Source organism: Manis pentadactyla, chromosome 2 (assembly GCF_030020395.1).
Source record: "Manis pentadactyla isolate mManPen7 chromosome 2, mManPen7.hap1, whole genome shotgun sequence".
Taxonomy (NCBI): Eukaryota; Metazoa; Chordata; class Mammalia; order Pholidota; family Manidae; genus Manis; species Manis pentadactyla.
This window is the reverse complement of record NC_080020.1, coordinates 2279512-2295308: the sequence shown is the minus strand read 5'-3', so window position 1 is coordinate 2295308 and position 15797 is coordinate 2279512. Positions and strand designations below refer to the sequence as shown.

At 50.3% G+C, this 15797-nt stretch overlaps 1 protein-coding gene across 1 annotated transcript; it reads right to left on the bottom strand.

Moving 5' to 3' along the window:
• On the bottom strand, positions 1-15460 carry STOML3 (stomatin like 3). The gene is made up of 7 exons (XM_036904924.2): positions 15254-15460; positions 9049-9152; positions 8897-8969; positions 6174-6256; positions 4489-4692; positions 2521-2655; positions 1-1247 (listed from the first exon to the last, which is right to left on the bottom strand). The coding sequence occupies exons 1-7, from the start codon at positions 15303-15305 to the stop codon at positions 1023-1025; spliced, it is 876 nt and encodes a 291-aa protein (XP_036760819.1). The 5' UTR covers positions 15306-15460; the 3' UTR covers positions 1-1022.
• Positions 15461-15797: the final 337 nt, after the last annotated feature.

Genomic DNA, 15797 nt, shown 5'->3' with positions numbered 1-15797 from the left:
TTCCGGCACATAAGGGGCTGCACACAGGGTCACACAGAGCAGACATTCAGTGAAAGGTAACAAAAAAAATTTCACCCCATTGCACAAAACGGATGTCAAGAGAAAACTGCACTATGGCCACAAAAGAATCTCTGACAAAGCAATCCTGAAAATACATCACATCCACATTCTATGACTTCTTTATTTTTAACTTTGTTTTGAGGGGGAGAGTAAAGTTTACAAATAATCTTGATTACTTGTGGCTCTTGGGACTAACAATAGAGTGAAAACATTAAGTCCATGGGACGATATTCCCCAGTGATTTCAACCCAGGAAACCTTCTACAAGCATTGTCACCTGTGAGCAAATAACAGACAAGCTGGTGGCTGCGCTGAGCCTTGTCCCGACTCTTACAAGGTACTGCGAGGCTGGGAACTGGCGCTGCTCCCGACTGGGGGACGCGCACCCAGGGGGTCTCACGCAATCTGCCGCCCAGGGTGTGGGGCTAGGGGGCTGGTGAGGAATTTGCAGCCAGAGCCTCGGGGCCTCTTTAGTCTTTAACACCATCATCAAATCCAAATTTCAAGCATTGTGGGATTTTATTGTAATCATCAAGAATTTAGCAAGTAGTTGCTTTGAGATTATAAAGCAAGTATCTCGTATAAATCAGAGACATGTATTACTTTACAAATGATCTACAGTGCTTCTTAAAACTATTACAAAGTAATTCTGAGAGCTGAGTCACCGTCCCCCAACAATTTCACCCTCTACTGTAAGAAAGGTCTTTTGGTATATAAGTCCAGGACACCTATGAATTGATTATCCTAAGAGTAATGCAAAGTTGTTTATGTGCCTAAAAATAGAAGTACAAAGCCCTCATTTTTGCCTCTTTTTTTTGGCAGCCTCTAATGCATGTCCTTGCTAATGCTGTGACACCTGTGGAGTTTTCGCTTGAATAGTGTTGCCATTCTCAGGACTCCTACTGCTGGCTCTCCGCAGGAATAGACACGACTCCCTGGGCAGTGGCCGGCTGCCACAGGACCTCAGGCTCTGCTGGGAGCCTTCTTGTGGTCATTGTAGCTGATGCCACCTATACCCTCCAGGATATTCATGGGCAGAGGGAACACGATGGTGGAGTTCTTCTCCGCGGCCACGGTGGTTAAGGTTTGCAGGTAACGCAGCTGGAGCGCGACGGGGGACTCGGCCAGCACCATGGAGGCCGACTTCAGAGACTTGGAAGCATTCATCTCGCCTTCTGCAGCAAGGACCTGAAAAGGCAGAAATGTAAGCGCTCAGAAACGAACGTTGACGTGTGTGAGCTGTGCCTTCCTCCTCGGGTGGGCACCGGGAGCGCTCCGGCGGTGCCCACTCGGCCACACGCCTGCCATCCCCCCACTTCTTTGGCGAGGATAAGCTTCCCAGCCTAATGTGATCAGAGAAATTTGAGGAGGTCCTAGGAAGCCGGGAGATACTTTACAAATTCTAAGCCCCTAGATTTCATCTTCAAACGAAAGAAATGCCCTGTTTTTAGCCCGAACGAAGGCTGGCCCATCCACCCCAGGGATGCGCTCGAGTCACTGTGCAGCCTGACCACGAGCTGCATTCGTTTTCAGAGAAGCCTGAAATTCGAGGCCTCCAACTGGCTCTCTTCTGTGGCTTTTACTTACCAGAGGAGATATTTTTGTTTCATTCTCTTGCCAACGGAGTCTCATTCTTACAGTGTGAGATGTTTGAAGTTCTCTCTGCTCTTGACGGCTGACAAGCAGCAGCCGCGGCCAGTCTGATAACCTCACTGGCCATCTGGGAAGCGCGGGCGCCTCCTCTAGTTCTCAGCCCGCCTGAGGACCTGGAGCCCGGCCACCCCGTCCGGGGGCACCCACTGCCCGCGTGTGGCAGCACCCCCAGGACCGCTGCTCAGGAGCCCCTAGAGCTTAGCCGATGACCCAGAGGGAGGTGTGGAAGGAGGCAGAGAGAAAGTGCACAAAAGTCTGAGGAATCTTACAAAAAGCTTCTGATCTTAACTGGTTTCTGATATTTCTAGAAACCCATCCACACAGACGTGAAGGCTACAGAGCCGACAGATTCAAGGCACCTACGGCCGGGGCGCACACCCCTCCCTCAATCCGGCACACTTAACACGCTCGGACGGTGACGCGCAAGACAGTCCCCAGCTTGGCGGCACCGGGATCAGCGGTTTTATCAGCAGGCAGGCGCCTAGACCCCCCGAGACTGCCTCGCTGCGTCCGAGGGGAGGTAAGGAGCTGGTGTGTGTGACCCAGTTCCCTGTGGGACCCGGGCCCGCCTCGCTGAGTCACTGAGCGGGCTTGCCGGGCGTCCCCTTGACCCAAGACCTGTTACCAAGCTTCCTAGAGGCGCACTGAGCTGCCCATTTCCTTTCGATTCGGGAGGAAATCCTCAGTAAAAACTGGGAAAAAGAAACCCTTTTCTCATCCAACTAACGGAGAGAGAGGCTGATCTTTCCTTGGAGCTCGCGTTCCCCAAGGCCAGGCAGCTTGCCCCGCGGGGCGGGCGCGCCCTCACCTTGGCCCTGGCCTCCCGGGTGGCCTCGGCCTCCGCCGCCATGGACCTCTGCAGCTGCACGGGGATCCGGACGTCCTTGATCTCCACTCGGGCCACCCGGATGCCCCACAGCTCCGTGGCGTCGTCCAGTATGGTCTGTTTCCCAGTCGCAAGAAAGGACATGGAGCAGAAGGAAGGCCGTGTGATTAGTTCCTGGCAGGTTTTATATGTGCAACATCAACTCCTCTTCTCTGTCCCCTCTGGTATTTCCTACCTTTGCAGCGACACAGCTGGGGAAGGTGCAGGCTACTGATCACTTCTTAGAACTGAGGAGAATCCCAGGAAGGGTTCACGGACAACGTCTGATAAGCTTTCCAGTGGGTGGCAGAGTCCACCCCAAAACCATCCCTAAAGAAGTGTCCATTATTCCTGCACATTCTAGCAAATACCCCAGGTTGTCCTATTGCATCAAGTCGGCAGCCATGCAAGGTTTCCCAGATGCACGTGGGTTTTGTCCTGCCTCTGCCCTTGGCAGCTGTGAATCACCGGGCCAGTTACTGAGCCTCTCTGATTCTTAGTGTTCTCACCTAGAAAAGGTTTCCCTTCAGGATCGTCATGAGGTGTGGAGATCATGCCTATGATGATTCCATAACCATTACTACTGGGCTACACTGACCCTTGAACGACACAGGTTTGAGCTGCACAGGTCTCCTTACATACCTATTTCAATAAATATATTGGAAAGTTTTTTGGAGATTTGCCACAATTTGAAAACACATTTTTTTTCTCCTTTTGTAGACATACAGTAAATAATACATATAACTTACAAAGTATGTATTAGTCGACTATGTTATCAGTAAGGTTTCTGGTCAACACTAGGCTATTAGGAGCTAAGTTTTGGGTAACTTGTGACTGCAAGTTACACTCAGACTTTCACTGTGCAGGGGGTCGACACCCCTAATGCTCATGCTGTTCAGAACAGGCTCACGTGTGTCTTGCTCTGTTTACCCTCCATCCCATGCCAATTTAAATAGATAGCAAGGCATATTTTTTAGAGCAGAAGCAGCCTGAAGTCTAAGATGTTCTTATCTTCCGGAAAGCCTAAGACCACTGAAGGAATCTTGTTTGTCGTCCTGGAAGGGAGGGATGCAGAAGAATGCCTTGAGAAATAGTGAGATCGGATGGGTGGTGCCTGGAAGGGGAGGGGGCAGAGACCTCTGTGCTTCGAGATGGGAGGAGGTCCACACACAATCACAGGAGATGGTGCGACCTCAGAAGAAGCCGGAGGCCTGACTGTGGCAGGGAAAGCATCTGAGCTGTCAAACTCATGGGGCACCCCCAAATACTGGGCTGTGGGAGTGGGGTTATCCTGCAGAACCGTTGGAATCTCACAAAGCCTTGGGTAACTGCTCATGCTTAGGGTCTAGAGGAGAAGCCAAGAAAAACCTAAGCTGAATTTTCCTCCTAACCTGCAGAGAAGAGGCTCAGAATCAAAGTAGAACTGATTTAAGAAAATACGGAAGGGTAAATGAGAGTGTGTGAGATGGACATCTGCTATTTCCCCACCAGTGTTATAATTATACTTTGACATTATTATTGATATTCGTACGACAATGGCAGGTTTTCCAGGAACTGAGGTTCTGTGCTATCTCAACAGAATCCTGCTCCAATTTTCACACTTAGCTGAAATGTAGGAAAAGGGTCAAGCGTACGAAGCTGAGTCACCGTTTTGAATTCCAAACAAACAGATGAGGTGCACGATTCTAACAACTCCTTTGTTCTAATCAGATACGTAATTATAAAGAAATGAAATCACAAACCGAAACCCTTCTGTTTAGAGCTGTGTGTGTGTGTGTGTGTGTGTGTGTGTGTGTGTGTGTGTGTGTGACCATGCACAAGCGCTCAGGTGATGGGGTGTTTGGCCTGCTGACATTTGATAATAAAATGAATGAATTAAAGATGCAGGCTACTAGCTCTTGGCAGTTTTACCTGGATGCTATGGGCTATTTCCTCTCGGCCAGCCAAGATCTGGGACAAGGTCTGTGTCCCTAGGACGTTCCTCAGGGTGGTCTGGGCCAGCAGAAAGGTGGCTTGGTGGACATCGTTGACATTAGCCACGGCCGAGACAGCGCTGTGGATTCTGTAGTAGACGACCCCATCCACCTGGGTGGTCACGGAGTCTCTGGTGAGGATCTGGAGGGGACAGGGAGGAGCTCGTGCCACACAGCCACCAGCAGCGCCAGCCGCCCAGGGGCCATGCCACAGGGGGGAGCAGTACTGACAGCTCGGGCCAGTGCCCCCAGAGATCCGTGCCAGCTTGAGTATAACACCATCCCTGGCGGTAACCAAATCCCTACACTGTGGTCTGTCCCTGGGGCTGTAAGCTTGTCTGAGAGCAGTCTCACAGCCCACGGGGGAGCCCCTTGATCTGCCATGGGGCAAGCTGGCATTTCTATTTTAAATGCGACAGTCGACCCCCTCTGGAACTCTACCATTTAAACAGAGGTAGGACGCTCTTTCCCTGATGCCTGAAATGTTTTGGTTTTTCAGTTTTTACCAGACTTGATGAACAACAGTGCCTCTCAGAAAGCATAGATGGCACCAGAGACCGTGTTCTATGTTCAAATACAGAGAAATACATCCACTTTGTGTAGAGTCTCCACATTAATCATTCTGGATAATGTGATGAGGTGCTTCAGAGCAAAGGAGGGATTTCTGGGGCCACCGCGGGAGCAGAACCTAGAACGCCTTTCCCCACCCAGAGCTGTCCAGTATGGAGACAGAAAAGGCCCTCAGTAGTCACTCAGCACCCCAAACTCTCTTGCGCCTGGGACCCCCCCTAGAGTAAGGACTCTGCAGTCCCCAGCAGAGGCATGGGGACAGCAGTGCTGGCTTTTCACTGAGTTTCCTCGACCGAAGAGAAGAAATTAGCACTTACTCCTAAATGAGTGCCTGTCTTCACGTCATCTTTGCCCCCCACCCCCACCCCTGACATCACAGATCCTTCTCATATTTCCTTTCCTTTTCCTGGACGCTTTTGGTTTGAGAGTGTGCCGGATGACCCGTAACTCGGGCTCTCTCCCCTGTTCCCACAGTTACTGGTTTGGGTCATTTGTTTGCAGTAAATTTAGAACTGAGCAGCATTATTTTGAAACCCAAACGTCCGCGGGCTGGGTACAGTGTCTGCGTGGCCCCACGCCCACCCCACAGTGTTGCTTCCCAGCACAGAAAACGTGAAGCAGAGGTGAGAGACGTTCCTAAAAAGTCTTCTGCGAGGGTGACAGAGAGGATAGCACCATAACCAACCACTGCCCTCCACCGAATGGAATTCGGCTCCTTCGTACGACGGCTCTCTGACGCCTCCAAGCACCCGCTCCGGCAGCCCCCACCCAGCTTCTCTGCCCGCTGGCTGCGTTCCCTCTCCTCTCGGGCTTTCTCCCGCCCGGCCATTCCAAGTCGTCCAGCAATCCAGCCCTTGCTCTCGGCTGCATGCTCACTTGGCAGGACGAGAACCACTGGTTTCAGGAGCCCCTCCGGCCCCTCGAGCAGGTCTCTGCGGGAATTCAGCTCATCCTCCCCCTTAGAGTTTACAACACACTGTGAAGTTTCAACTGTCCGTGTAATGGGTAAGACACAAGTTTCACTGCCACCAGCCTATCTTTAACAGGCGTTACCTCTTGTGGGGGAATGTTGCACGTAACAGTCCGGAGATCGACTTTAACAAACACATCTATGCAAGGCAGAACCAGGATCAGACCTGTGAGAAAGAAAACAAGGCTTAAATTTCACCCTATTAAAAATAAGTGTATCAAATTGTCTCCTAGCTACATGGTATATTATTTTCATGGTGCTACGAATGTCTCTCAGAGTATCTTCTTCAGCAAACATCTCTGGGGAATAGTCACTTCCTCCCATCAGTCCACCAAAGGAAAGTACTTCCTAGGAATTGAGATATTACGGTAAAGAGCTAAAGATCCTTGAAATTTAATTTTTAGATTTTATTTTTAAAACATTCAGCCTATTCTAGCCAAGGGCTGAACTTGACATTGATTTAAAAGGATATTTTGGGAATTGTCTTCTAGTAAAGGTGTCCGTACTAAAGACTCAAGACACAGACTTTTGACCTTGAGCATCAATGGCTGCCGACATTCTTAGTCCTTCTCACGGTACTGAAGGAATGTGCCAGTTAAAATCTTCCCAGGATTTCAAAGTCCCTAAAACCAATGTACTGCCAAATTTTCATTTTCTCCACAGCTGCGTTCTTGCTCAGACACAAGGGCATTCTCCGATGGTGATCACTTTTATTTCTCTCTGAGTCGTGACGTATTTGGGGTTGGGGCTGCGTGGGAGGAGGCTGAGCATAGGAAAACTCCCCTGAGGATCCTGGGAACCGTGACCCTCACCCTGGCAAGTGTTCTGAATAGCAAGAGTTACAAAGATTAGAAGCACAACACATGTCAGCAGGAAGGGGCACCAATTCATTTCCATTTACCGGAAAGATTTTGTGCTGTTTTGTTTTCAAAGTCACAAGAGGATTTTAGGTGAGCACCGTGCAAAGGGCTGATGACATCAACAGAAAATCGCTGCTAAGGTGCTTGCTTTCGTCCCATCCCTGAACTTTTCTTGAGCCCTGTGGTGAAGCTGACTGCCTAACTCACTTCCTTTTTTGGTGCCAGCTCCCTGGGGAACGTTACGGTCCTTCGAACCACAGAGAGTTAAGGCCCAGCCCTGCCGCTTTCTAGCTTGCAACCTGGGATCGTCACCTAACTTTCCTGGGCCTCAGTTACATAATATGTACAAGACAGTAGTGGAGATCAAACACGATCCGACAGGGTGAAGACATAGTGGACGGAATGCAGTGCCAGGCATGTATCAAGTGCTCAAAAAGTGGCAGCACCGACGATTAATACTTTTATTATTAATAAAAATATGCCATTTACCAAAGTGGAGGGGTTTTCCATTAGCAATTCGGCTTGTTTCCCTCTGGCTCATAGGACACACTGAGGTAACTGCTTAGCCCTAGAGACACATGTGACAAAAGCCGTCACCGCGGGACGCAGTGGTGAACTCTTTGGGGACAATTCCCTTAAAGAGATACGCTTCTCTCCAGAGCCCTCCAGATTATGGCTGGTCCACCTCTCTCAGACCCACTGTTATTCTAACGCACCATCCGGGGCCCACCAGGTGCGACCTAACTGGGAAGGGGCTCACCTTGCTCTTACACCTCAGTCTGTGTGATTCTAACACTTCTGATTTTGACAGACTCATAAGAACAAAGTAAGTAATCCCTGCCCCCTTTTCTCAGGTCCTTTATGAAATTAGATAAGCAGAATTACACTCCTTGAAATGGCCAAGCCTCCTTAGCAAGCTTCTCCGTTTGAGGTTTTCCTATTTGTTCAGTAACAGGTGCCTGAGTGCCTACCAGGGTGCTTGGCCCAGGACAGAGCACATGGTGTATCAGAGTGAATAGGAGGTCCCTGCTCCCAGACTTCCTGAAGTCCAGTTGGAGAGAAAAGGATTTTATGCAAATGCAAATACACCATATAGGGAGTAGAAAACAAATGTCTAATAATGTTTGCAAATAAGATAGATAGGCAGTAACCATTCTTTTTCATGTGGCTTCTAAGATGATGTTTTTGATAGCCTTTCCTTTCAAGAATATTAGAACTTATTGCCATTCTTGTGAGTCAAAAGCAAATATTAGCCATTTCATGTTTCAACTAAATATACACCCAGGGAAGTTATGAACATTAAATCAATGTTTTACTTCTAGAGTTTTAATACCTGACACAAACGCCCCCCACCTCAACCCCCAGAAAACCCCATCCTTTTATAACATGAGCTGTTTGGGACATTTTTCCTTCTAGGTTTACAGAGAGAAGATGGAAATAAACACTACATTTGACAAAAGGAATTGTACAATTGCCTCCAGCTTTATATTTGTATCTATCTACTTGCCAGGAAAGAGGAAATTACCTTTTATTTTTCCATTAGCTCTTTTCAAAGAGAAGCAAAAACCAGCTCCTGGAATTCTCCCCTTGAGCCCCTGGCTCGTCTCCCTCGGCCCCGTAAACCCTCCCCCTTCCTTCCACCATTCTCCTTTCTGCCCTGGTGATAAGTGATATCCAGGCGGTGTGACCAGAGTGGTCTTTGCTCACACTCACTGACACTCTCAGAGGCAGTGATAGGAAACAGGTCCAGGTTTCCCAACTGTCAACCTGGCGGCCCAGGGGTCACTCCCATTACCTTGCGCAAAAGGACGACAGCTTTCAGTTGGGGCCCCGGCTCCGCGTGATTTTTCTCTGCCTCTCAGTAGATGCTGCAGGGAATGCTGTGGTGGCAGGGGGAACACCAGGAACACCCATGCCCCCGGCCAGCAGCAGCCACAGTGTCTTACCTGGTCCTTTGGCTTTGTTGGCTTGGATGCGTCCCAGGCGGAACACAACAGCGCGTTCATACTCCTTAATGATCTAAAAGATTAAGGGAGCACACTTAGCCCTAATGGCTCAGCAGCTTGTAGACAGCCCAACTCACTCCCCAGGGCAGTACCTTCAGGCACATCCATATGGAGACGGGGAAGGTAATGATCACCAACAGGAGAGAAAGAACAAACAGGATCCAGCCGCAGACACCCAGCCGCTTACTGTGGATGCCTGGAAATGAGAGGGAAGTGAGCCTGTCGCTGATGTGGTTCTTAGGAAATCCACTCAGCTGTGTGGGTGAGGGGACCACCCAGTGGGCTGGCCAACCTTGATGGGACTGAGGGGGAACTCTAAGTCCATGCACAGCCATGAACGCAGTAAACACACACGTGCATGCACACAAACAAAAAGCATTCATTCAGGTTTTAAGATTAAAATTGACCTGTCCCTTCCAAGAAAAACCTCCTAGCAATCAACACTAATAACTACTATTATATTTACATAGGGCTGCCCTGGTTTAGTACCCTCAGAACACGTAGTGTGACCCGGCGGGGGGCTCATGCACAGCCTGCATCAGTCATAGGGTACCATTCTAAAACACAGATCCCTGGGCCCCCGGAGTTCTCTAGGTGGGATTCAAGGCACCCTCTGAGGCAGATGGGCAGGTACTATAACATTATCCCCGCAGGGATACAACGTGGCAGGGCTACACTTTACGGAGTCGTTCGGTCTGAGTTCCTGTGAGCTCTTGTACCAGGGCTGCAGCCTGAGGTCAGCTGCAGATGAAGCCTTTCTTCATCTGCAGGATGGGAATAGACGTTAACTATCTCAAAGGATGTGGTGAGGATTAAATGAGATCAATTTTGTGTGGCACCCGCCCTATGCATTAATATCTACAGAAGGAAATGTATACTGCTACCTTTATCCCCATTTTACAGGTATTACCAGGACTTATTATACGCTGATATTTGACGTTTCTGACGTGTCATGGAATTTTGTCACACCGGTTCATTGCACCGAATGTCTTTGGCTAATCATATATCACGATAACGGCGGCATTTTGGCTTCATGAATATTGCCTTGTGAAAAGATGGGACTAAGTTCAAGTCATACATCAAGCACCAAAAACTCGGCGCTGCACAGGAGTGGGGGTGCCCGGGGTTGGGACCCCAGCAGAGCGGCCCAGGGCCAGGGACTCAGCAGGGACGCCGGCTGGGCTGCCCGCCCTGTGCGCCCCGCGCGGCAGCTACGGCCTAAACTGCTGCTGCGTAAGCGCGTGTCACCAAGACAGTCTCCCTGAGCCACGGCGCCTCTGTGTCCCCTCCAGCCCTGCATCCTTGTGTGAGGGAGGCGTTTGGAACTAGACATGGTGACACAAGGGATGGGGACCTCATTCCTGCTCTGGAATGAGCACCCCAGCATCGGGGTTAATGGGGCCGCTGCTGTCGAGACCCGAGCAGCCAGGCGTCCTTAGCGGCCGTGGGGCTTGGGGGGAAATGCAGCCTCGAGCACTGCTGGCCGCTCCCCGGCAGGGCTACAGGGCTCAGCGTGGTGAGTGGGGCTGGGGAGGGGGCTCCAGGGTCACAGAGTGCAGCTCTGAAGGCTTCCAGGCTGCCTCCCCAGCCCTCCCAGCCTTCACACCAGGGTGCTGGGCTCAGGTGTGGACTTGCGGGTCACAGCTCTGCCCGAAGGACATGCAGGGACATTGCTCAAAGGACCTTCAGGAATCTCCTGGGCGGCATCTCCTCAGCCTGCATAGGCCCCTGCCAGGACCTTCGCTCGAGGCTGGGGGGTTTGCTGGAGGGGAGAGGGGCCACACAACCTCTCTGGTGGCCCCGAAGGCCTGAGCACCTGTCGTCCCCTCCTGCCTCACCCGGGTCTGCGGAGGTGTGTTTCCTGTGGGTGACTGTCACAAGGCCATAAACTCACCTCCTGGTAGAGAACTGGACTTTGCCAGCCACCCCCAACAAATTGCCCCAGTTTCTCACTCATCCACTTAACAAATGTTCTGCCAGTTATATGCCAGGCCCTGTGCTAGAATGGGGAGACAGAGGGGCATAAGGACAACTTCTCAGCACGAGCTCACGTCTGGCAGCAGAGCTGCGACTTCCTTCTAGGAAGTGTGCAGCTGGTGAAATAAGATTCCCTCCTGCGTGGGTCTGTGACACAGAACAGCACAACGTGTACTTGACCTCTTTCCTTCAAGGTGCAAAGAGGAAGCACCTGGCCTCACAGGACCTGAGGCCCAGGGCCGCCGGTTCAGGGACAAGGCCCTGAGACTTGGGCCTGACATCCTTGGGAGGGACTTTAGAGAAGCCCAGGGCCAGCCCTGCACTGAGCAGCCAGAGCCTCCCTGGTCAGCCCTGACGTCGCTGCCTTAATCCCTCCTGAGTGAGGTGGTGCCCGCATGTTCCAGGGACAATGATCCGTGTCACTGTTACTGACCTGGGCAGTGAGGCCCACCCCCGGGGCTCTGCTCCTGGGACCTAGATGCCACCCAGCACCAGAGGACCACCCCAGGACCAGGGGCGAGTGCTCAAGGCAATTTGGGAACTTGCGTGAGGCCGGAGGTGGGGGAGAGCCCGCCAGCCGCTCACCCCACTTAGGTGGCACTAGAAGCTAGGGGACTGGGTCATTAATTCCCAACTTCGACCCAGTTAACAGTGTTTAAATATCAGATCGACACTCCACGCACTCCTTCCCCGCAGATCTGTTCTACAGTCACGTCCTCTCTAAGCCGGAATAGCCATTCGGTACAATGCCATTGTTTAAAAACACCACAACAGAATGATGAGCATTATACACCAGGGAGATGAAAATCAAACCCACAGTGAGATAATAATGGAAAAAGCCTCCAGAATGGCCAAGAGCAGAGACAGACGATGCTGCTGCTCGGCAGCGTGAGTAGCCCCCGAGCTGCAGAGGCCGCAGAGGGCTGGGGTCACCCTGAGACCCCGCCTGACAGCACCTGGTAGACTAACGCACGCTCACTTTATGACGCAGCCTTCACCTTCTAAGGAAAACCTGAGAGAAAGGGGTGCTGATCGCAGAGGAAAACGTTTGTATTCAAGCACATTCACTGCGATTTTATTCAGAAAATCCAAGAAATCAAGAGCCACCCAAATCTAGCAACAGTAGAGTGAATGGATGAAGTGGTGGCAAAGTCATTCAAAGGAAGATCCCTCAGAAAGAGAAGAGGCCAGGCCACTGCCACATGCAAACTGTGGGTGAATGTCACAGACAGATACGGGGCGACATAAGCCAAACACAGAGTACACACTTTCTGATTCTCTGGGGAAGAGGACGTAGTCTGTGGACTCACTCACACTGACCCATTTCTACCCAGAACAAGCTAAACTCTTCTATTTTGTTGGAAGTCAGAGATGTAGCTTCTCTAGGTAGTGGGACTGTGGGTGGTTGGCTGCTGTATGGGAAGGGATGAGGGAGATTTCGGGGTGCTGGGAATGGCCCTTATTGTGATCTGGGGGCTGATAGCACAGTCATGCCCATGCTGAGCCTGTGGAAATAAAGTCCAGTGGAATGAGAAAGCCACGTGCTAACAGCACACAGGAGCTCCTGCAGTACAGAAACACCAGTATCCTTGCCCACCTTGTGCCTTTGCGTGGCCTTCGTGTCCGCAAGCCGCCCATCACACCCCATTTTCTCCTCTCTCTCGCCTAGCCTGGGGCTCAGCTCAGACACCGCCTCCGTGTTAGGAAGATTGTTCTCTCTCCCTGCCACCTCTGGGAGCTCCCCTTCTAAGCTTCTAGCCCACCCTCTGTCATCCCTTTGCAAAGCGCAGTGTCGTTTTTGTTCACTTGAGGGCTTTTCCTGTGAAGTTGGTGCATTCAGAGCAGATGTTTCATTTTCCTGTCTCTGTCTCCTGCCTCACAGTAGATTCTGAATCCATTCACTGCACGAATGAATGAAGGGCACACTATCAAGAATGGTGCCCAGCAACATGATAGATTGACTGATCTGTCTGGAGCTTCTTGTCAGGAAATGATAATCCCTCAGAGGAGGCCTGCTTGCTCTCAAGAGAGCCAGTTAACCTGAGAACATATGTCCTCGGACTTTCTCCTTCATACGTACCGCCTCGCTGCACCCACACCCCCACACCTGTAGGACCGGGAAATAGAACACGTTGTGCAGGGGCTCAGAACGAGCCTCCCCAAATGGGCCACTTGGGCATGTGGATTATTTTGAGCTGAAGATAGTCAGGGCCCAACAGACTCAGAAGGGGCTTTAACCTCCTGCTGAACTGCCTCTGAGCTTAGATGGAGGGCTGGCCCAGGACAGCAACATCACCAGGGACAACCACGAAGAGCGTGGGCCGCCACGGCAAGCTGCCCTGGGTGTCCAGGTCCTCTCTGTGCCCCTTGGCCTCTGCCTGGCACGACAGACATGTGTTTGCCAAACGTTTGCCCTTCCCGTCTTCCTGTGAATCGTCTTCCCCTGTGTTGAAGCCCCGGACCCCTACCCCTTTCTCCTTAGCCCAGGATGGCACAGAAGATGGCAGAGGTGGTCAATTCCTGACCACCTCTGAGCGCCGCATATTTGGGGTTCTCGTGTGTACAAAATTCAATGTGTTTTTCTCTTGTTAGTTTGTTCAATGTCCGTTTAAGTAACAGACCAGCCAAAAGAACCTGTTTTCCTCCCTGCACTTATATCATCCTCCTCGCCTGCTACCCACCCTTTTGGTGTCTGAACTAACACCAAAATAATCAGTAAAGAGCAGATACTTTATCCCTAAGATTTTTTGCCCAAAGAGTCTCATGATATGTGTTATTTATAACAGCAGTCAATCAAAACACCCTGAAAGTACAATGGAGGGATAATTAAGCAAAACAAGATATATCTACTCAATATCATATGATGAATGTATTTTTAATTTACAAAAACATGAGAAAATTACTATGGCATAATGTCCAAAGAAAACTTCTAAGATTTAGATGACGAGATCCCAGTGAACTTTGCTTTAACTCTTCAAAGGGAAGGAAAGGAGAAAGGAAGGGATGGGAGAGACGTCGGGGGCTGATGGGTGGTGGGGTGCTAGCAAATGCCGAGCGGCTTGGACTCTGGCCTGGCGCCCTGCTCTGTGGCATTCTGTGGGTTCTCATTTACTCCTGGACCCTGTTGGACCTGGAAGCGATGCACGCCAGTGGCTGAGAACTGCAGAAGGGCGCGGCTGAGGACGGGGTCGCAGGGATTCATTTCGTTCTCTCAGCACTTGTCAGTGGAAGTTTCTGTACAGCCTGCACGACGGAATTTGTTGTCTTGTTAACGCATCCGAGATGGAGGCAAGCAGGGCAAACTCCTCCCCACGCAGCCCGGAGAACTGCTTTTACACAATCAAACTGGTGATTCTGCTCTAATCATGCCATTTCCCAGTTGATGTCTCAGCCTATTTAATGGAAACTAAGATGTCCCACAAAGCTTCTCGTTTAAAAAGATAGTGACGTGTACTCCCAAGGAGACCTTCCCTGCACTTCCAAATGGCATTGCTGCCCCTGACATGTCAGTGTTGCTAGGCCTGCTTCAAAGCAGTTTCTTTCCCAATTTTGCAAGCTGTCTCTAAACGTAATTTTCTTTTACAAACGAATAATGTCAAATGTGTCCTCTATTCCTAGCTTGTACTAGGACTTCTGTGGCAATATAAGGTATAGAGTTTGGGTTAGGACACACACGTGTGTGTGCACACACTCATACATGCACACACACACTGTTACACACACCAGCATCACTTTCTGCACTGTCAACAAGTTCTTAAACTCTTCAAGACTTGCTTCTCTCGCTCAAAAAATGAGATTATAAGAGAATCCTCAGAATTATCATAGGATTTGAAAATATAATGCAAGCAGAATGCTCTCCACTACAAATAGCCATCAGTGTTCCAGGTTGTAACTAGTACTCATGGGCTAAGCTTTATTTTCCTCAACTTCTCTCCATGTATCAAACATGGTGCAGCTCAAACCAACTTTTCTCTTTAATCATAGCATCATCAGATAGTACTTGCAAATGGATGCATTTCAACCTGTGCAAGTCTTTACTATTTAATGCCAAAAAAAAAAAAAGAATGCAAAGATAAACACAAACTCTACATAAAATTAAAGTAAAAGAACAAGTTATAGATGTTGTTCAAGAAGCAAATGAAACCACAATAAGCAGTGAATCCCAAATCCCGGGCACTAAGAGAAATCGTAGCCAATTCTCACACGTGTCCGTCGATATCCAGGGACCCTCTTCCTCCCTGGGACATCACAGCTCCCCCTTTGCTTCCCACCCACAGAACACACTTAGGGCTTTGTGCGGGACGCGGACAAGGAACTTACCCACTAAATTCCCTTTCTCCTGCTTCTCAGGGGAGGACGCCCCGGGGTCCATCTCATTCTTGAGAAGCCTTTATACTTGGCCGGTTTTCACGGATCTGGAGCCAGGCGCTCCGGGCAGTGCCCGACGTGCTTGGGAGACTGGAGGTGGAGAAAGGAGGTGAGTGTGAGGGAAGCCGCTCTTCTTCTGCCAGCACCCTAAGGGGCCGTTGCCCTGGGCGAAGGAAGCCTGCCAACACAAACAAAGTGACTCCTTGAGTTTGGACTACCTTTGTTCAGGGAGAAAATTCAAAAAAATATGACCTGATGGTGTTATTTGTTCTGAAACATCACTAGGTGATTTTTCTACCTTATTTGTATCTTATGACACATGTCTAGGCACCTTCTGTGGTTGTTCAACCCAGTACCAGGGAAGGCACACCCACCCTGATGCTTCAGACTAGGGGAGCTCATCCACTTCATGCTGTCCTCGGTGCAGGGAGTGGTCTTTTGCAAGTCCAGTCTGATCAGCCCACCTGCTTAAAAGAATCCAGTGACTGCCTGTTGT